At 37.3% G+C, this 22,288-nt stretch overlaps 1 protein-coding gene across 5 annotated transcripts in view; it reads right to left on the reverse strand.

The window, feature by feature from the left end:
- The window catches only part of LOC126372762 (protein ultraspiracle homolog), a 44,041-nt gene that overhangs the window by 18,615 nt on the left and 3,138 nt on the right, over positions 1 to 22,288 (reverse strand). For 2 of the 5 annotated variants that reach the window (XM_050018750.1, XM_050018829.1), the window contains exons 2-3: positions 16,325 to 16,571; positions 9,174 to 9,384 (exon numbers count right to left, since the gene is read on the reverse strand). In XM_050018750.1, the coding sequence (XP_049874707.1) occupies positions 9,174 to 9,384; positions 16,325 to 16,508 (395 nt within the window). In that variant the 5' untranslated portion in view covers positions 16,509 to 16,571. Of the gene's footprint in view, positions 1 to 9,173; positions 9,385 to 16,324; positions 20,902 to 22,288 lie in introns of those variants that run through there. The other 3 variants (XM_050018680.1, XM_050018894.1, XM_050018966.1) reach the window with 3 other exon arrangements.

Raw genomic sequence — 22,288 nt, forward strand, 5'->3', positions numbered from 1 at the left:
TAGCTCTGCCTGTCTCAATAGTTTGTACAACTATACCTACGTTATGTATGTGGGTATGCAAGGAAAGCCAGTTTTATTGAAACATTACCGCTCATACATTCGCTTTCTTTTCTTTGTATTAAAGTCGTTCGAGTCCATGCAATGTCATTTTAATATTTGCGCTATAAGTTGTTTGCAATGGATCTTGAATTATGATTATGATGGATATAAAAACTATAATGATGTTTTCTTGAGAAATAAGTAATGTCCATTAATTGCCCACTTCTGGGAACAGGATTATCATTATCAACGAATGCATAGAATATAGAATAACCGTTTAGTACAATAAATACAATATTTAGCTCCTTCTATTCGATATTACCCACCACCAAACTATACCCACCACCAAACTATACCCACCACCACCAATGCCAACCACTGCCCTATTTTTCCCTAAAAAAGTAGCATGGAAAATGCTGCACCGACAAGAGCGTGGCTCTTAAATTGATGATGATGTTATTCGATATTGCTATTCTCTATCTTCTATTTGCTATTGCTTCTAATAAAAACAAAAAACGTTCAGCCGCTTATCTTCCCGGGCAGGGCTTGAAATCGGTTAAGGTATATAAGCGGTTAAGGTATATAAGCGGTTAAGGTATATAAGCGGTTAAGGTATATAAGCGGTTAAGGTATATAAGCGGTTAAGGTATATAAGCGGTTAAGGTATACAAGCGGTTAAGGTTACGCTACGCTAATAGGAAATCGGTAGGTCCTGTACTGTAATAAAAAGTTAGTTGTGATTTCATACCGGTATAATAACGGTAGTGTAACCTTCACCGCTTTCATACCCTGTTCCAGGTTACCTCTCACCATACGGTTCATCATGCATACATACAATGATGAGCATCATCATATACCCACTTTAGAACCCTGTCGCACTATGATATTTGACATTTAATGAGACTTACGGTTTCATTTGTCAAAAAAGTTAATGTGACATGGTTTCAAAGTGTACTCGTGACCGTACATAAACTCACGCCTATTTCTCATTGGGGTAGAGATGGGGGCAAAGACTATGGAATTCCATTTGCTTCCGCATGTTGCCTTTTTGAGCTTATGACTCTCCCACCCCATTAGGGATTACGGCCGTGAGTTTATGTATGTATGGGATAATGTATTATGTATGTAATATAATAATGTAATACTTTGTTATTTTAACTTTGTGAAGGACGTAATGTTTGCCTTTGAATTTCTCCTCGAGCGTAACAAGTTTTTCTTTTATAATTTTCTTTCCACTACGCCCACAGCTAGGGTGCCATGTTAGTTTTCTTCTAGAAGTAGGCTACTTGATAGTTTTAACAATAAAATTTGAAATACCACCAATACGACCATGGACGATATAGGCTTACGTTGTCATAATGACGATATAGATGAGGACCCGGCGATGTAATGGTTAAAACGCTCGTCCCGACTTGACAAGAACGGGTTCAAGTCCCGTCAACGGCCCAACACATAATATCCATCGCAAAAAGTGGCTGAAACATGTCTTTATTTTCTAATAGCTCTGGTCACCTCATCATTTCGAGAGTTGATGAAGTCGGTTATTAGGTAGATTAGGTATCATGGGCGTGAGGTTACGATATGCTAGCTTTTGCCCGCGGATTCGCTTGCGTTAAATTCGGGGCCTTCATAATGTACCAATTTTTACCTTCCTACCTTGAAAACAGCGAAAAGAGCGATATAAAATTTCACCCCCTCTTTAAAAAAAAATGATGCAGGATTTTTTTGTTAGTCACAATAAATAGTCCGCACACCAATTTTAAGCTCTCTACTTTAAAAATTGCGGAATGCTCCATACAAACTTCCACCTCTCATGTGACATAAAATGGCCTTTGTCACTCTCCATTACATTAACTATCTCCACTTAAAAAATCACGTCAATCTGTCGCTCCGTTTTGCCGTGAATGACGGACAAACAAACAGACAGACACACATGGATGACAACATTAACAACTCCGCCTTGACTACAGCACTAATTATTCGACGCAAAAACCATTATAGGCATAAATTCTAAGTCCGTCACTTCTAAAGAAAGCCAGACGCGCTGTAATTGAACACTTTTTATAGGCAGGTTTATAAAATTCGTATTGTTCGTGACTAAAAAAGGTTTATAATGTAATAAAAGCAGAGGCTGCTAACTCAATCGCTGCGGACTTTAAAAGAAAATGAACCTAACACAATTTCAAAGAATAATAACACAATTTCTTTTAAATAAGTCGAAAAATAACAAAGTACTTTTATTTTTAGTTTAGTTTATGAATTTTAAACTAGTCTTTCCCGAACTTACTTATATGTCAATAGTTTATTTTTAGCCAAGACAAATTAATTATTTAAATTATAGTGACTCCATATACGTAAGCTGTCTGTCGTTTCTATAAATATATAATTCAAACGTGACATAGACAATAATAAAAAAATGTTGTAGCACAATCTTTCCGCCTGCGACATCGGTCATGTGAACTGTCGCATTATTCCTAATTCTATGCTGTCCCTCTCAGTAAGTTCATGTCAGGAAAATACTCTAGGTAAGGGTCAACACTGCCCAAGATCAGCGGCGACATGAGCACTTTCTGGTAAAACCTGAAAAATTATCTTTGTTACTCTTCTTTTTCTATCGTCTGGAGTGTGAGGTGAATTACCAACCCCATCAACCCTACCTATCTACCTATCTTTGTTACTATTCTCATAAAATACAATATTATTCAACAATGATGAATTGCGCGGTCTCGAGGTGCTTTGAACCCATATCTGCTTGGGAGAAGATTGGACTTTATGGCAACGGTAATTAAGTTTTTAGTGTTATCAGAAAGAGGTCGATTCGCCAGCTCTTGGACTGAATTGACTCTTAAGTAGGTAGGTACGTCTCTGGAAAATAAGTAATCTACTCATATCTGTCCCTGGGTTATTATCTATGTATGTTCCAATTTTCATCCAAATTCGTCCAACAGTTAAGGCGTGAAAAGGAGACTGACAGAAAGAGTTACTTTGGTATTTTATCATATTAGTATGGAGATCCTATTATCATATTCGGTGGTGATGAGTGATGGCATAATATAAAAAATAATACTACATAGTGATCCACTCTAGACCACATCGTCACTTACCATCAGGTGAGATTGTGGTAAAAAACGAGCTTATATAATTAAAAAATAAATAATAAGAGTGATGGATTAAGATCCTTCCCGTTCGGTGGAAAGCTAAATCAAAATGGCTTTCATAAAATCATTGCGTGTGTTACCAGCTGAATAAAATTTTAATTAAGTAGGTAGGTAAATCACCAATTTATTTTGTTCGCTGTATAATTAGTACTTCTAGGACAAAGAAACGTCACAGACAACCTTGAACACCTTGAACCTAAGAGAAACCTACCTAGCAATATAAACTTTTTATTCGTTAATTGTTACAATTTATGGAGCTATTTTATAATTTTTCATTTTCGAACAAGAGATCATTACGTACTTATATTATGTAATGTTGTTTATAAGTAGTTGTTCTTTTTGTATAATAATTAAATGTTTTAATCAAAATGCAAATGAATTGGCCAACAAACACACGACTGTTAATGAAAGAAAAGTTTAAAGTCTTGTCGGTTTTAATTAATTCATAAATAGTCTAGCTACTACAAAATAAGAGACAAATTGAGACAATGATACCTAATCTACATTCTCAGATAAACCTAAGTACATGAAAAACCAAAATCACTTGATGAAAAGAATCTCCGAAAAGCGAAAATCAAAGATGAAAAGAAAACCTACGCCTTCTAGGCATTAATATAAAACTGTTAAATAAAATACGGATCCCGATTACAGTATCTGTCCTTGAAAAGATCCTTTCCCTATCGTAACTCCTGAAGGCAAAACTTTCCGAATACCTTGTGGGAGGAACCGATATTCCTAGATATCCAATAATTTATATCTAACATGTAATATTACGTTCCACACGGGCAAACATGAAAAATAATAACTTAATATAGTTTCATGTTATTTATGGTTTGGATCACGAAGTAGAAATTGAGAATTGAGTGGATATGTAATCACATCTTCTCCAGTGAGATAGTCTAGTTCGGTACTATATCCGAGGAACAATAATTTCGCAGAACCCTGGTAACCTAAAAGTTCCATGAAACCCACTTCAGGAATCGCGGCACTATACAGTTTAATTTAGGACGCACTTTGGATTTGTTGCTATATCTACGTGATCTACCTCAATAGATACTGTTTAGAGTTACTGTTTGTATGGAACTTATGCATGTTATATTCACTTTTATCACCGCGCGCCATAAAAATATATCCATAATAAAAAAAAACACATCAACAAATTATATAACAAGACTTCCTGAACGTCTGTCAACGTATGATATGAAACATGGGATTAGGTCATTAGAGAGTAGCCAAACATAACGTAATCCACAAAAAAACGCTCCGGTATCGAAATAGAAACATACGTGCTCTATTTATGCATCTATGTGCCAAAATCCACCTACGTCCTATGTAGTATACAGGTTACTTCATATATGAGGACGGAATGTTTATACAACTAAAATGGTTTTAAAAAAACTTACACAGGTTTGTTTACGCAAAGCTTTCGCTGCCACTGTCGCTTTCATTTGCTTTATGTCTATGTAAATAATTGTATTGAAAATTCAATTTACTTATAAATTATAAATTTGGAATATGTTTTAAAAAAACCGGACCTGTCAAATCTTCAGGTTAGGTAACCGGACTCTGTGAAAAACGGGATAATGCTGGGGAGATGATGATACATTTCCATACATACATACATACATAAACTCACGCCCGTAATCCCTAATGGGGTGGGCAGAGCCACAAGTAATCACAGACAACTTGCAGCCACTGTTGATACGAAGTCCAAAGATGGATATGATGAACCTTATGGTGATAAGGGATCAGCCTATCGCCCATAACATTAGTCCATCATGTTAGATGACACAATCCCTCTGTCGGTTTTTACGACATGCCCGGGAAGAGAAGCAGCTGAACGTGTTCTATGTTTTTTATATGCTCCCAGAACAGCATAGAAGCGGCATGATATTTGTGTTTTCGATCCAAAAACTAAACTGTATCCATTGATATTCAATGTGCGTTTTGCTATTGTTTTGGATCATGTACGGTCACAAGCATTAATATGTATACACTTTGGTACCATGTCACATTAACTTTTTTGACAAATTGAACTATAAGTCTCACTAAATGTCAAATATGTTAGTGCGACAGAGTCCTAAAGTGGGTACATTATATTGCTCATGACTGTATACATAGAATCTAAAGTCTCATATCTCCCCCAAAATTCTGAAACATTCATAATAGCATTATGTTATCCCAAGACTTGGTAGATATGTATAAAATGGACCTGCATTAATGAAACTACAATATACAGAGATTTTTACAAGTCATAGAATATTTATTTTGTAAAATAAGAACGAAAGAATAAAAATAGAAGAAAAAAGGCTACCAGCTGAAAAACAAACAACAATCTAGTCTCCTTTTGCTGGACATGATTATAATAAAAGTCTAGGTACAAAGGTATATTTACAAAAGGAAAACTGGTTTTAAATTCGATGACAGATATACAAAAATATGTTGAGTATTTTTAATTCATATAAAAAATAGATAATGAATGGATGCATTAGTTACTGTTGTGAACTTTGTAAATAAAAGTCTGTAAGAAATTATTAAACCATCTCGTACAGTAGCAAAATTGTAAGATATAGGTATTATATTATGTATATTATGTAAAAATATAATAAAAACCTCTGCATTTGGGACATACATAGTAGGATGATCCACAAATTATTAGATTTCCTAAGATAAATAATAATGATGAACGGAAAGTTTCCCTGTTGGCACTCGGTTAAAAAAACGAGATACCAAATCGCGTGAAGTCCTATCAATAAGAGCACGTACTTATAGGCAGAACTCTACCTGTGTTCGATTATATTATCGGCGATGTATTCTCAAGGTGGAAATAATATGTCTCATGAATAGCATTACGGGCGGGTGCCGATCAATAGAATTGCAAATCTACACAGAAATGAATAAATCCAGATTTAATACCCGACTTCAGGCGTGACCCGTGATTATAAATTAAGACCTTAGAACTAACAGAATAACAATAACAACGAGCAACAAAATATCATTTGCGATGTTGAACAGACTTATTTATATTCTTTGTTGATAACAAGCAAATTCCAGTCTAAAGATTTTCAATATACTACTTCGGCGAATGCCGTAAGTAATATTAGGTGTACAACGTGTATTACAGCGACTCTATTCTATTCCACGTCGTCTGGTTCGGTAGTCTAGACTGCTTCTTATAAACTCCAGATCGATCTTTCTCACAGACACAACTATAATACTTACTCGTAAATTACTTTTATAAATTGCTCGTAAACTTTATACCATTTTCGTCACAAAACGTTAACGACGTGACCCAGACACGGAATGCGTGACATTTTCGAATTCAATTTGGGAACCAATAATACCGAAGGAGCTGAAACTGCTTTCAATGAGGAAAATTAACTATAATAACCATAAATATCTGAGAAATAAGTACGCAATAAGCTTAATTTCCCTCTGTGGTACTTGGACCAAAAGCAACCGTGCCTACGCAATTTCTTACTGTACAGCTAAAACGTGTAACATTATAAAGGACAGATATTACTCATCTCCATCACGCTTGTCAACTTTCAATACATGTGGATTATCGTTACATACTAGTCAACACATTTACATATATATTAATATAGCTACGGGGGCCTATCATTCTATTTGCTACGCCATATTTGATAGACATTAACGACTGCTCGCATACACATGGGTATCGATGAGCAAAAAATCAGGACAAAAAGTTGGACCGACGGAAACGGTTGGCGCTCGTCCTTCGGATTTGATAGCAAATAACGTCGAGAAACGGGGATTCTCTTAAAATACATAAATGTGTTTGTCATAATTTTAATTATCATAATCCTTTTCGCATAACGTTTTAAAGCATAATAGTACTTTCCCATAATAACATCTAAGAATACTGGTTTGTTAGGTATAACTTATTTTTGGACTAATATTTGTTGGTATAAATTTGATTCGCATATAAATAGGTATCCATAATTCTTTTTTAGAATAATAGTGTTTTGTCATAATTTTTAGAAGGCATAACAGTAGGTTAGGGTGCGGCGGGGGCGGCCCTTGGGCCACCCCTACGCCGCCAGTATGTTTATCTTACACACGAAAAGTATACTGAATGATCACCAACAGCATGAAATAGAGTCAAAAAATATAAAAAGTCACAATCATGAATCAAATGCAATCAAGGAAAAAGTAAGTTTCGGAAATGTTCAAAGTTGTGCCAAAACTTTTCTTATTCGGAGTATAGTTTTTATGCTTATAATACTTATGCTTATATGTCATTATTGTCATTAATTATTATGCTTATGGTAGTTATGAGTTTCAAAATTATGCTTAAATAGTTATGACAAATTAATATTATGCGTAACTAATAATAGGACAAGTAACATTATGCCATGGTAAATTATTACATAAAAAATGATGCGTAAAAATAGAGAACCCGAGAAACGATATAGTGCTGGCGTCTATTATCCAGGCAATCTTGATTCCTGTATACTACAGGCGACGGTAATGTAGTTAGCGACGCGGACGCCGTGATACGTACTAACTTAATACATTTAGCATCGTATCCACAGATCGTAGAGACGAGGGAGATATGCCCTCAGCACTAAATTGGACACACGTCGCCTGTTAACTCACTTCGGCGTGTGAAGCGGTTACAACCTCACCAAGCCATTTCTGCCTGGACCGCTACATCGATCGATTGCGGATTACTTTCGCGATACCAAAGAAGCAATATATGATGTGGAAAGTCTTCTTCTTATAGTGTGGGTTGTGAGGTGGAATACCAATGTCATCAACCATGGCATAAATGTGGAAAGTAAAAGTTTTATAATACGATCCTTGCCTCATATTAAACTAGCATTTTCCCGCGGCTTCGCTCGCGTTAAATTCCGGGTAACACGGTTCCCCTTCCCTAATGTATCAATTTTTAGCTTCGTATAGCCTTGAAAGCTGCGAAAAGTGTCATATAAATTTCCACCCTATAAACTTGAAAGGGGTTGGGGGCAAATTTCCAAAAAAAAATGAGGATTGATTTTTTGTTACTTACAAATAGTCCGCATACCAATTTTTAGCTTTCTATCTTGAAAATTGCGGAACGCATACAAACTTCCACCCCCCATTTTAGGGAAGTGGGGGGTTAGAAAGGGACAAAAATAGCCTTTGTCACTCTATATCACTTTAACTATCTTCACTTCAAAAATCACGTCAATCCGTCGCACCGTTTTGTCGTGAAAGACGGACAAACACAGACAGACAGACACATATACTTTCGCATTTATAATATTAGTATGGATAACCGTTTTGTGCATATGTCGGTCCTATCGATTACGCGGCATCTCTATAATAAGAACTCATATCATATCACTAAACATGAAAATACGAAATATTATAGCTTCACGCAACCGAATAAGTGCCAATCATGAAGATCATAACAAGCATGTTTCGAGACATTGTATTTTGATGAAATTGAATACTCGAAAGCTCATAATCCTTAACTATCGATTTATTTTTAGCGTCTCGGTAACAGAAAAAGTAATTGCGGCTAAACGGTTCTGAGTTGAATCATTCATAGCGGCTGAACAGTGACCCTAAATGACTATCGATCTGAAGATCAAAAGAACCAATTACACCGAGAACGACACGAGCCAACGGAAGTACCTACGACTTCTGAAGGACGGATAGATTGATTGATTTACCAACATTCTTTTGTTTAAATTGGAGATTGCCAGCTTTCAGATGTGATGCTCCACAAGGAATAGGTATATACTATTGATTTCTGTATTAACAATATTGTGATGGAATGAAAAATAAGTGAAAGATAGAACTTAGGGAAAAATTCTACCGAAAAATTCTCGCGCATTTTAGCCGTTACATCACCCCAGCGAATTTTCCGATTTGTAACATCATTATGCCAAGGTCGGCGCAAAACTGGAATCTCGTTCGAGTCAAAAAAAACTGTTCTCTTCTTGAAAATATAACGTAGTTTACCTGTAGACGCCGTAATGTTTCCCGGAGGCCCGGTCGCCGCATATCGAGCAGAGATGTTTGGAACCGCTGAGGGGGTGGTTCGGGGGGTAGTTGTTGGTCTTGAAGGCCGGGGGGGAGGTGGCGTCGTCACGCAGCCCGTCCAGCATCGCCGTGTCCGGCTTCATCTCCGGCGGAGACATGGGCGACATGAAGCCTCCTTCCAGGTTCAACCCTGCAACCAAAACATTCACTAAACATACGTACATAAACGTATGCCCTCCTGTACGTCGGTCGTTACATCCGAATGATGGGCCGAGCTACACAAAAGTAATCAGAAGACAACTTGCCGCATTTTTTATAGAAAGTCGAGTTATGATTAACCGTAGTGTGATCCACCCATAGCCCATTATAATAGTCCCATCATATTACAAAGCTGTGATCCGCTCAAACAATCTCAGGAGCAATATACCAGTCAGGGTTTGACGTAACGTAACGTTATTTTCAAAAACTAACCATGGTAACGATAAAAAATATACCAATAATTTACTAACGTAACGATAATTTATACCGTTACTTTTATTGGTAATTAACGATACTTTTGAATTTTACAATTTCCATTTTTGTCTGTCTATAATGTTTGTTTGCATGATTCACCAAAGGATAACCTAACCTAACCTCAAAAAATCTACTGAGCCGCTTTGAGTGAGGTTTTGACTGAGCTATTAAGCTTATAGAATATATTAAGCTTAGCTTCCGTGAAACCGATTTCAAGAAAAAAATGTAGGTACTTGCTAATTTTAAACAAAAATAAAAGTAACGTATTTAACTTATTCATAAATTTTAATAAAGATAAATGTAATAATAAGTGAGACATTTTGTCACGTTTTTCCTTGACGTCACAGGTTGATTTTTCATACAAATTCCATAATATATTCGTGATTTGACGTTTAGTAAAAAGTAACTGATTTGACTCGTTGGAAACTACCCTATTACCTATAAGCATTTTTACCCAGGTAACATTAACCCTGCCCTGGTGACAGGTGTCAAATTTAATTTAAAACAAGTTCTGAAAACAGAACAAAATATCTGCTCCCGTGATCTGCTCGTCTAAAATAATCAGACGTACCATTCTCAATTGAAATTCAAATGAATGCATTAAAATACAGGGCAAAAGAAAAAACTCACTATAAATGCCGAATTCTGGATCATTCGACTGATATACGACGCCAAAAATTTAGGAAACAAAAAGAATCTGTGTTTAGAAAAACCGAGCGGAACCGGTCTTTGGCCGGAGGGCTGTCGGAGGACAAAAAGCAAATAAACAGCACCACCCTCTCCTTGAGACGATGCTTTTAGAAACTGCGCTCACTTCTAGAACACATGTTGTCGCAATCGGTTCATATTATTGAAACGCATTTTGAACGTATCTGGAACATGACATTTCCTGATCCGAAAGGATTAATTATTCAGAATACTTATTATCATAGCTAAGACCGCTGGGAGCGTATCGATTACATGCCGCGTATCGATTTATGTGTGACCGGTCCTCAACGTTAAGTTATATCGACAATAACATGCAATGACATGGTCGTGTAATAAACAACAAGTACACATAGGTGGAAGTTATTTGTTGTTAGTGCTTCGCTATAGCTAGTCTGGATACCTACTATCGGTCGATACGGCGAGACTCGTCCTAATAGATAAATGTGACGGTCCCTAAATATCGTAAATTACTAAATGTACCTATGTCGGGAACAATACATTTCAATTTTCACGAAAATCGTTGGATGAGAACAACGGAATGCAATGAGGAACTTTCCAGGCTATGTTCCCCAAAATATAGATGGCGTTGTACAGATTTAACGTGATAATTACCTATTTTCTCATTGCCCAAATGGCGGAGGAATATATACAAATAATTGTTGCTTGATATTTGGATCAATTATGGTACAGAATTATGTTGCTACATATAATGCTTCTCTTTATTTTGATCAGAATAATAATGGGTAGAAGATGTGTTGAGGTTGAGTGAACAAGGGTCATCATTTATACCCAAAAACAAAGATAAAAGATGCAAATGTCTAGAAGGTTAAACGAAGGCAACTCTGTACAGCGCCATCTATATTTTTTTGGGAAGGTACCCTGGAAAGTCCCCCATTAGACCCGACTGACAACACTCTTACACGGTGAGCATATATTTGCATTTTATTATCGATATTACAGACACCCACAATTGATTATTTTAATTTAAAAGATGACATCAACTTTAAAAATGTAAGCACAATGTCTGTTGACTATGATCACGTATTAAAACGGTCAACAAATACTCATATGTGTAGTTTTTTCTTGTTTCTAGACTAATTAGAGATGTTGTTATACCTTTTTATTTTAAATAAATTCGGAGAATCTTAAAGAGAACAGAAATATGCTTAACATTGTTTGGTTTCTTTGAACTCAGTTCAACCAAAACCTTCACTACCTTATTAAATAAATAATATCTCTTTACTTACGTTTTACCGTCGGGAATAACAAATTAATTAGGTAATTGTTATTTGCCTTATTTAGGTATCATTTAATCACGTTTCGACCCGTTAATAAAAATAGTTTACTACTTTTCAATTCTAATTTTAAATGACAATGGGCACTTTTGTATGAAACTTGGTCCAAGAACCTCCACTGATGAGACTTATATGTAATGAAAGCTTATGCTTTCCCTATGATTCTGGCACAGTTCTATCAGATTCTGTCCCGGGGTTCTTTTTTTACGGCCATGTTTGTCCTGGCTAAAAATGTGATAAAATACAGTGGGAGCTAAAATCGACTCAAGATTTGTTGCTGGATAACTAAGTCTACATAAATAATTATGTATCATATTGTATATCATTTTAAAGAGGATCTTTTCCAAAATCCGAAACATAAAAAAAAAACAAAAAAAAATCTTTTTGTAAGCGAATTATAGTCAATTTATATCTGCAGCGCCATTGTTTCTCGGTAGCTAAGTTCAAGTTTCATGCCTTTTACCCCTTCCAAAAGTATCTTACCGATTTTTTTTATATTGCTTCCGGAATTTGATCTGAGTGATAATAACAAGAAAAATAAATAGACACCTCTCCGATAGAGACCGCCTAAGCTATTGCCTATTGCAAGAAATCGTCATCATTAATTAGCAAGTCATTACGGTATTGCATATAAGTTTATCAGCAACTTGGAACTTGGTCCAAGAACCTCCACTGGTGAGACTTGCATGTAATGATAGCTTATACTTGTCCTATGATTCTGGCAAAGTTCTATCAAACTCTGTCCTAGGGTTTTTTTACGGCCATGTTTGTCCTGAGTGTACAGTAGTGGACTGCAAAATCACCTCAGGATTTGTTGTCGAAAAACTATTTAACTAAGTCTATATACATAATTATATATCATAATGTATATCAATTTTAAAGGGGAAGGTTATCAGAATCAGAAACATAAATAAAAAAAAAATGCATTAAGTATGTAAACGACTTTTAGCCAACTCACGTCCGTAGCACCATTTTTCTCAGCAGCTACGTACGAGTTTCGCGCCTTCCAACCTTTCCAAAGAAGCCCAATCATTTTTTCCTTCTTCTGATATTGCATTCTTAACCTGACAAGTGACAACAAAGAAAAAAAAATAAGAAGAAATAAAATAGATACCATTCCGATAGAGGCCGCGTAAGCTATGGACCTATTGCAAGATAACGTACTCAAAGGCTAGTCATTATAATCCAACACACTAACATGATTAGAATGCGGGAGGACGCAAATGTAGTATGTTTTCTTTCACCACAATCTTGTTTTATTAATCCAGGCTTATATCTTGTCTTATAAACAATGCCGAATGGTACAACAAACGTATCATAAACGTAAGGTTGCCTGGTAGTAATTGCTACCTTGGCAATAAAGCCGCCTTTTGCACCAGTTATTGCCTGAACTTGTTTAATAAATGTGTTTCTTTTGTATACAATAGAGTCATTGTATTGCATCTTGATTAGAATGACTTATTTCTTGTTTCTCTCGTACTAAGCTGTATACTGTTAGTGTTAAAGAGACACATATTTCGTCTCTTTCGCATAAGGCGATGTACTACATTTCCGTCCCGCCGCATTCTAATCACGTTACGTCTGTTGGATTATAATGACTAGCCTTTGAGTACGTTATCTTGCAATAGGTCCATAGCTTACGCGGCCTCTATCGGAATGGTATCTATTTTATTTCTTCTTATTTTTTTTTCTTTATTGTCACTTGTCAGGTTAAGAATGCAATATCAGAAGAAGTAAAAAATGATTGGGCTTCTTTGGAAAGGTTGGAAGGCGCGAAACTCGTACGTAGCTGCTGAGAAAAATGGTGCTACGGACGTGAGTTGGCTAAAAGTCGTTGACATACTTAATGCATTTTTTTTATTTATGTTTCTGATTCTGATAACCTTCCCCTTTAAAATTGATATACATTATGATATATAATTATGTATATAGACTTAGTTAAATAGTTTTTCGACAACAAATCCTGAGGTGATTTTTGCAGTCCACTACTGTAAACTCAGGACAAACATGGCCGTAAAAAAACCCTAGGACAGAGTTTGATAGAACTTTGCCAGAATCATAGGACAAGTATAAGCTATCATTACATGCAAGTCTCACCAGTGGAGGTTCTTGGACCAAGTTCCAAGTTGCTGATAAGCTTATATGCAATACCGTAATGACTTGCTAATGATGACGATTTCTTGCAATAGGCAATAGCTTAGCCGGTCTCTATCGGAGAGGTGTTTATTTATTTTTCTTGTTATTATCACTCAGATCAAATTCCGGAAGCAATATAAAAAAAATCGGTAAGATACTTTTGGAAGGGGTAAAAGGCATGAAACTTGAACTTAGCTACCGAGAAACAATGGCGCTAAAGATATAAATTGACTATAATTCGCTTACAAAAAGATTTTTTTTGTTTTTTTTATGTTTCGGATTTTGGAAAAGATCCTCTTTAAAATGATATACAATATGATACATAATTATTTATGTAGACTTAGTTATCCAGCAACAAATCTTGAGTCGATTTTAGCTCCCACTGTATTTTATCACATTTTTAGCCAGGACAAACATGGCCGTAAAAAAAGAACCCCGGGACAGAATCTGATAGAACTTTGCCAGATTCATAGAGAAAGCATAAGCTTTCATTACATATAAGTCTCATCAGTGGAGGTTCTTGGACCAGATTCGCCCATTCTCCTTTGCTATTATTCTAGAGAAGCTTCAAACAAAGTCATTGATTTCATGTCGTTTATGGTAATGGAAACTTCTATTAGGTTATACATTTCAATTACCTAGAAGAACACCATGGAACATCCAAGGCGTTCAAGGTAAATAAAACCAAAACGAAATCAGTTTACGAAATGATTCCATAATAAGCGCTTATGTAACAAAATGTCTGCTCATCTCTTTAACAAAGGAAGTTAGCAAAATTCACGCTTAAGCTCAACTTAATGGAATTATTTTGGAACATCAAAGACAGTTGAAATCAAGTTTCCCCGAGGTAGGATAGGAAATAAAAGTATGTTAAGAGCCAACAAAGAATAAAACTTGTAGGTAGAGCTTCACAAAGCACATCAAATGATCGTATTTCTAAGAATAAGTAAAATATATCGAATTAAACATGCTTCTTGGCTCGTGTAGGGAGGGAAGAGGAATAATTTGTTTATCGGAGCCGCGAGGGTTCTGGAAATATACATATCATACGGCAATGAAATCTCCCCAGAAAAAAATACCTACACGCAACCAATAAAAATGCTAAAAATACTTAATCGTTTCAATTAGGTATTCAAGTTGAGTGCTAGGTAACCACTAAAGAAATATTATTGAACATTTGAAGTGTCAAGCTTTTACCACAACAAGATTTAATGTGTAAATCACGCGAACTAAATCTGAAGAAAGCTACCGGGAAACCTAACAATATCAAAGTTGTTGCCAATGCCATTGAATTTAATTTGGCATTGGCAATAAGGGCAAGGTCCTTTCGGTCTTTAGAACTACGAAGTAAAGCCCCACAACCTAAGCGTTTAAGCTGAACGAAATTGTTTTCTATAAAAATAGTTTTATGTTTCATGAATTTTGTAGAAAATTATGTTTACCCCGCAATAAAGCCCCCAAAGTTATTAACGCGGCCGCGCGTAGGTATGTTTACTCTAAAATAAATTAAAAGGTCCCCGAAGTTACAGTGAAGGGCTTTTCATCACTCTCGCAACATTGTGTGTGCATAGGACCATATAATGTGTCTTCATTCTCAGAAAATCTCGCAAAACTTAACAGATTATACGAACTTCTATTTCAACAACCAACCAATATAATACGTCGTATCCTTCAAATGGGTTTTCGCAAAACATATCTCGTGCGAAGGCTTAAAATTACTTTCACATCGTCGCCTTCGACAACAACCCTATCTCTGCATTTCGGAGAATAAATCATTTGAAAATTTGAGATTAGGAATGAATTACATTATCCTAACAATTTAACCCTTATTTTCATGTGTGCAAACGACTCGTAATCTCATTAGAAGACGTCGTACGTATTCGGTAAACTGTAAACAAACTCGCATTAACTTCATAATCAAGTTTAAGTTTAAATATACTTTTCAAACGCAACAACAGATTCCACTCTTGCGAAACGAGATAATCTCGTCGCGCAATTAATGTCATATCTGTTAAATTATAATTAACCAAAACTATCGGATAAGAAACATCGCTTGACGTTCTGTAATCATCACACTTAATGTACCACAGTCTGTAATACTCAATAAAATTATGCGAGCACGATTCGAGTAAATGAATCAGCCATAGGTATAGGTAAAAAATCAATAAGCTATCAGCTGAATGTCAGTAACTACTGCAGACCATGTTTTCCGGTTCTAGCGATGCTTCAATAGTCAAATCGATACAGCTAGAAGTCCAGGGTTAAATAATAAAACTACCTATTAATCCAACGTTTGACCTATAAGTTACCTATGTGCGTCATGTTTTGTATTGATTAATTGAACGCCGATGTATTTATTATATTAATGCAGCAAATCGGTTCAGTTAATCTCCCCTGAATGTTTATAGTTAGGTAAGATCGATCAAAGTTGCACCAATAACTTTGGATTAGATTGGTGTAAATGATGTGGATATTTACATTGCATGTCGAGGGAACAGTCAACCGTGGGCATATGGGAAGGCGTCGGCAGGTGCTGCAGCATGGCAGCGGCGGCGGGCGCCGGCGACGCGGGCGGCGGCTGCTGCGGGCCCGCCGGCCGCGCCCAGTTGATCAGCGCCGTCACCGACATCGTCGGCTTGTCTTTCTTCGCCACGCTCGACATGGCCACGCACTAGCATCCTCACATCACTCGCAACCTCGCACTGAAGTGGTGACCGCAATAACACTGCACAAATTCACACGTCAACCGAACGGCCCCGATGCACGATCCGATCCACACGATCAATTCGCGGTATGATACCGCGATTATGATGAACGCTCAAATTGAGAAAACGCGACTGTATCTCGGCGCTGCCGCGCGCGAACAAAAGCGTCAGAGCCGGGGACAAAGCAGACGTCGTTGTGACATTGTGATAGCGGCTGTTATTGCACCCGCGCGATATCGCGCTGCAGCCGTCAACAATGCGTCGACCGCGATGCTTAGCCAGTGACTAATGCGTGCTAGAACTCAACAAGCACGAAATTGACAAAAAATATAGGTACCAGCCAACTTCCGCGCGGTTACCGGCGTTGAAGGTCTCACCCGACGCGCTCAAGGTCCGCATACAATCATACGTGAATAAATCTGATTTTATGTTGGAAAACGAGTCGCTATAATCGCATTTTTGCCAATAACCTGCATATGATACCGAATTGAACGAAATCGTATAAATATTTTATAGTTATGTTAGATTTGGTATCGTCTAAATAATTGTGGTTGTTAGCCGTTGGCCTTCGTGATCGTGGCTACGGCGCGTTTCTGTAATTAAGTTTTGCGTCACTCATGGACCGCACTCCCTGCGCTAGCCTCTACCATATAGAATTTTATGCTGTGTCACTACCTAGAAACCAGCACGGTTTATAAACTTAAAACTATCGATTCAATGTCATTCTGAAGTATTAAAACCTGTGTCATCCAACGCCTAAAGGCTCTATAAATAATCCTTTCACCGTTTTGCTAACTAATTTCAACTTCAATTGGCAGTTTTCAACGACACGTAAACGTTATAGAGAAAATGCAAATAAACTCAACATGTGTGAAAATACATCTAAACGACAATACATATTTCGTTATTGTACATTATAGGTTGCATCGAACAAAATGAAACTAAAAAAAACATAGACGAACCAGATAAGGAATGGGTAATAGAATATTGAACACTTGAGATGTAAGAAGATTTTATGAAAGGGCGGCGTTCAAAAAGACTTCCGGAACACTTCGGATTGGATTTGAAGGTGAAGAGCTTGGATGGATTAAAAGAACAAAGTTTGTACACTTCTAATGAAAATTAGGTAGACCCATACTTGGCTATATACGAAATTTCCGTAACGATATGAATCATTTGTGAGGGGGCTTTGTTGCTTGGACTACTGAAAAAATGAATTTTAACAACTTTTCAAGTAAAACAAAACACCGGATGGTGTTTATTTTATTCGAGGACGAATTATAGTAAGACCTTGGACCACGTACACGTGTTTCCAAAATAGAATTTGTACTTAAATTGATGTTCGTTACACGGTTACACGTTGGCAAACTGATCAAATTGGCGGTTACGACCCCAACGTATCAGATTATTTGGTTCGCATATTGAACTTTGGTTTATCTCTGTTAAATAATGACGTGTTAACACTGTTAAACTAAATGGATACATTTAAATGCGAATAGGCAAATCAGAGAGACATTTGAGAAATGAAGAAAAGAATGACAATGTGGAAAAAGTTGAAGAAAGCGAAATTAAACTAAGACGCTACAAAGAGTGAGCATCACAAAATGCAGACTGCGATATAATTTGCATAATACAATCTAGTCTGTTGAGTGCTCCACGTGTCCCTTAATGCAGAACTTTACGCCTGCCTGGCTGCCTAGCGTGAGACATTAATTAGACCCGCCACGGTGGGATCACTTGACTGCTCCATAACTTTCCACTACCACCACCCATCTCACTTTCCATCTGCAAAAACTAATAAACAAAATTAAACACCGAAACCCCAGAGAGCCATTAACGATGTGTAAAGAATCGCCTCATTTATGGCGTGGGCGTTCAGACATTATTCACGCCCAATTCAAAAGAACCCATCCAGGCGCGAATCCATATCCCTTTACGCTTGACGTAGGATGGCAACATGGGTGTATCAGGCGACTACATTACCCCGACCTGTCAATCAAGCGGTCTCCTTGACGACCACCAGTCTATGAAATTGATAGCCTGTCTTGTAACGCGAGATTTCTTTTCGAACTAAATTTACGTGGGCGAACACCACATACATAATGTTATTATACCTACAATACAATAAAAATATACATTATTGCACCAAAATAAAAGGAAATATTTACAAAAGACTCTTAACTACATGGCAAATGGCGGCCTTATCGCGTAAAGCCTGCCTATGAGGGTGACAATTTGACAAATCAATAATAACACCCCACCTAGTAAAAGCACGCCATCGTCAATGCGACAAAAGCGTCAATCAAACGGCTATAGAATACTTCAAATAGAAATAAGGGAATAGGTTTAATAGCTTAATGTTGCTGGATTCTGAGAGCCCCACAAAAGGAATCTCTCTACTCGTACTAAACGAGTACAAACGACCGGTAATATCAACAAGGAAAACAATCTACGTAGAAAATAAGTTCAGATAAAACCCTGGTTTAGAAAATATGAACAAACACTTCATAATATCAAGAAACGTAAAATGATTTCTTTCAGTGAGACGGGTGGATACAAAAACTAGATTAACGAGCGCAGAGCAGTTTGGATCGCTCTAGGAATGTCCCCACTTTCCTTCACTTTCTTCATTGCGCGCACTGCATGCTTGCATGGGTAGTAGTGCGGAGGCACGCCGCCTGCCCCCTCCCTGCATCGATCCGCGCCGACCTTGACTTGACGCGCCCGCCAGCCACAATTAACATTGACAATAGCGACGCGCGCGCACCACCTTATCGCACTGGCTTTTGATTACACTTTCATTTTCATGTGTGTAAACCAAATTGCGCATTTTCCAAAGATAGGAGAACTTGTATAGCCAAACGTAAACATGTAATGCGACAGTTGCGCCGTAAATAAAAATATAACGAACGGATGTAGAGCAGTAGGGTTGGTTCACTGAACGTGTGTGAAATGGGTGACGTCACCAGGCGGCATAATTTCAAAGAAGCGGTCACAGTGCTGGAGCAAAGTCAAACGGCTGTCCTAGACTTGACCCGGGGCGCCGCGGGTGTAAGGCGGCGGGGTCGGTGAGTCAGGCGCGGAGGCGGGCGTGCATTCGCTCGCCGCGAGATATGGGTAAACGGAACGCGAGGAGCGCGCCGCGGGGGCCTGCGACCTTGGCGATTTGCTGACGACTACAGGTGTTTTTTGTTTGCACTCTGTACGAGATCGCAACGATGCTCGCTGGCCAGGCCACTCGCCGCGAAGCGAGCGCGGCTGCGCGGGGAGAACGCCCGGAACTTGTTCGATCACAACATTCACAAACAAATGCTTCGATTGTTTTATTGGTAGACAACCAAAATTGATGTCCTTGATTAAGATTTAAACGACATCATGCCATTTGATACAACTAACAACTACAAAGTATCTAATAGAAGCAGCGATGACTTATCAGACGCGATCAGATTTTATAATAGTCATGACGCGGGCGTCTAGTTGAAATTGAAAACATTGCAATTGACCAACAGCAAAATTTGGTCTAACGATCTATTGTTTTCATTTACTGGCATCTTAAATTAAATACATGGAGGTACCTGAACTGCCTTTACGCCTCAGGATAAAAATAATGTTTGTTTAACGATTCAAAACATTGAATAAGAGCATTGGCATTTTGTGGTCAACAAAGGTGCAATAACAAACAAGGGGGAATATGGATTTCTTGGGTTAAAATTTAGTCAATTGTTGTGGGTTTACGCAAAGTATGAAAATGCGAATGTTTTATCATTTATACAACAACACGGTTACATAATGATGAACGCAGCGTACCGCGAGACCTTGGCCGTGACCAAGCGAGCCACACTTTCCGCGGCGTGACGAGGCGCGCGCCCGCTCAGTCTCACGAATAGCAACCAACTCCAACTAACTTTGTATTATTACCTACATGAAATTCCTCTATTCAAACAAAATATAATGAAACTCATTAAACAGAACCCAACACTTTCTTGGGCAATAATAAACATAGACACAATTATTCTGGATTCTGAAAGGATTATGTTTTAGAATCCTTAGTTTTTACGGTCGATGATGAGGTAATTTCAGTTGCAGTGGTGTTACTGCGCATAGATCTACAGAATGCTGACATGTGCTTTACATGCAATATTGCAATCTGAAAAGTATTGTAGCTATCAGATTAGATTAACAGAATTCGTTGGAAAATTAGCATGGGTACCTACTAGTCAAATCTGTTCTAAATACTGGGAACTATAATGTCCCATTTGCAATTTAATTCTGACCCTGGTTTTGACCATAGGGGCAGCTTTTACAGAGTACTCGACTTTGTAAATTTAATTTAGTAGATTATACAGTCAATATATTTAATGTAGTACATCTGTAAAATTATCAAAACGACTACGTCGCAAAAAGTCTAGATAAAACAGAGGTCCACCTTCAGACAGATGGAAGGTCAAATTTAATGAGGTAGACGGGCCATCTGATGGTGTGTGGCCCGCTGGCCACATTCTTTCCCTTGCCAATAAATTTGTACCCCTGTCTGCAGGCATGCTCATTTCTATTGCAAGATTTTATGTTGTGAATAACATATCAGATATGGTGGTGAAATAATAGTTACTCTTTTTAATTTTTAACGTAATTTGAAAAAATAAAGTAAAAAAGGAAACGAGCTCGCCAAAATATACATTAACAAAAAGTAAAGTGAGCCATTAGTATTCCAAATGTGAGTTAGCATGAGGGCGGCAATGAATTCTAATAAAGTAGAAGACCTTGACAGTGATACAATCGCCTCGGATAACCACTCTATAAAATAATAAATGTAATGCCATGTACCAAATAGATGGCCCAAACTACGTCCTTGTACAGAAGAATGATGTGATTGTTTATTAGATCAAAACCGAAATCGGCAACGATAAATCATCAAACATTGAACCAGTATTGATGAGTCAGGAATCAATCCTCTATAAGAAATGTACATTTTATATCCTGCATCCTCAAGGGTGGCATCGATAAAATTATTAAAACCACAATGAGCAAGACAACAAGAAGCAATTCTGGAAACATGTTTTTAACATGCCGGCTGTGCCTAGATTAATATGAGGAATGTTTGGACATAATAGCAACGACAGTGCTGAAACCGTTTTATTATGAACAATATAATTGTGCGGGTACTCTTCTGTAATGAGATACGATTCACGACGTGAACAAATAAAACAGATGCTCCGATTTGTTATTCCGATAAAATTGGTGAAACATTTGGAAAATGTTTAAGTTAGAAGTGTAGAATATGTTTGAATCTCTTATTCTACTTTTATGAAAATATTCTGTCGACATAGGCATCATGATTGTGGCGTGGTATCCGTCCCTTCAGTTTGGCAAGCTCTCGTCGGCCGGTTACATCATCCTGACGTCAAACTATCAAAAGAGGAAACTTCTGTTATCTCGCGGTAAAAAAGGGTATAATAAACGAATGGAAATGCAGCTAGAGCGATAGAGCACAGATATGCGTATTCAAAACACTAGAGTCAATACACTTGCAACCTTGCAATGCTCTTTATGACTCGTGTCAGATAAAGACATAAGGGTATAAAAACATTACATCGTTATGCTCACAGAAGAAGAAATACCTAGGTACGATAATAGCATTAACGTTTTAATTCTTATCGATACTGTTTGAGAATTGCTTTCTAGTCATGATGAACGGGTAACGCGTGATGATAAAAGTGAAAAAGTCCCCCCACAACCG

The sequence above is a fragment of the Pectinophora gossypiella genome, chromosome 1 (assembly GCF_024362695.1).
Source record: "Pectinophora gossypiella chromosome 1, ilPecGoss1.1, whole genome shotgun sequence".
Lineage (NCBI taxonomy): Eukaryota > Metazoa > Arthropoda > Insecta > Lepidoptera > Gelechiidae > Pectinophora > Pectinophora gossypiella.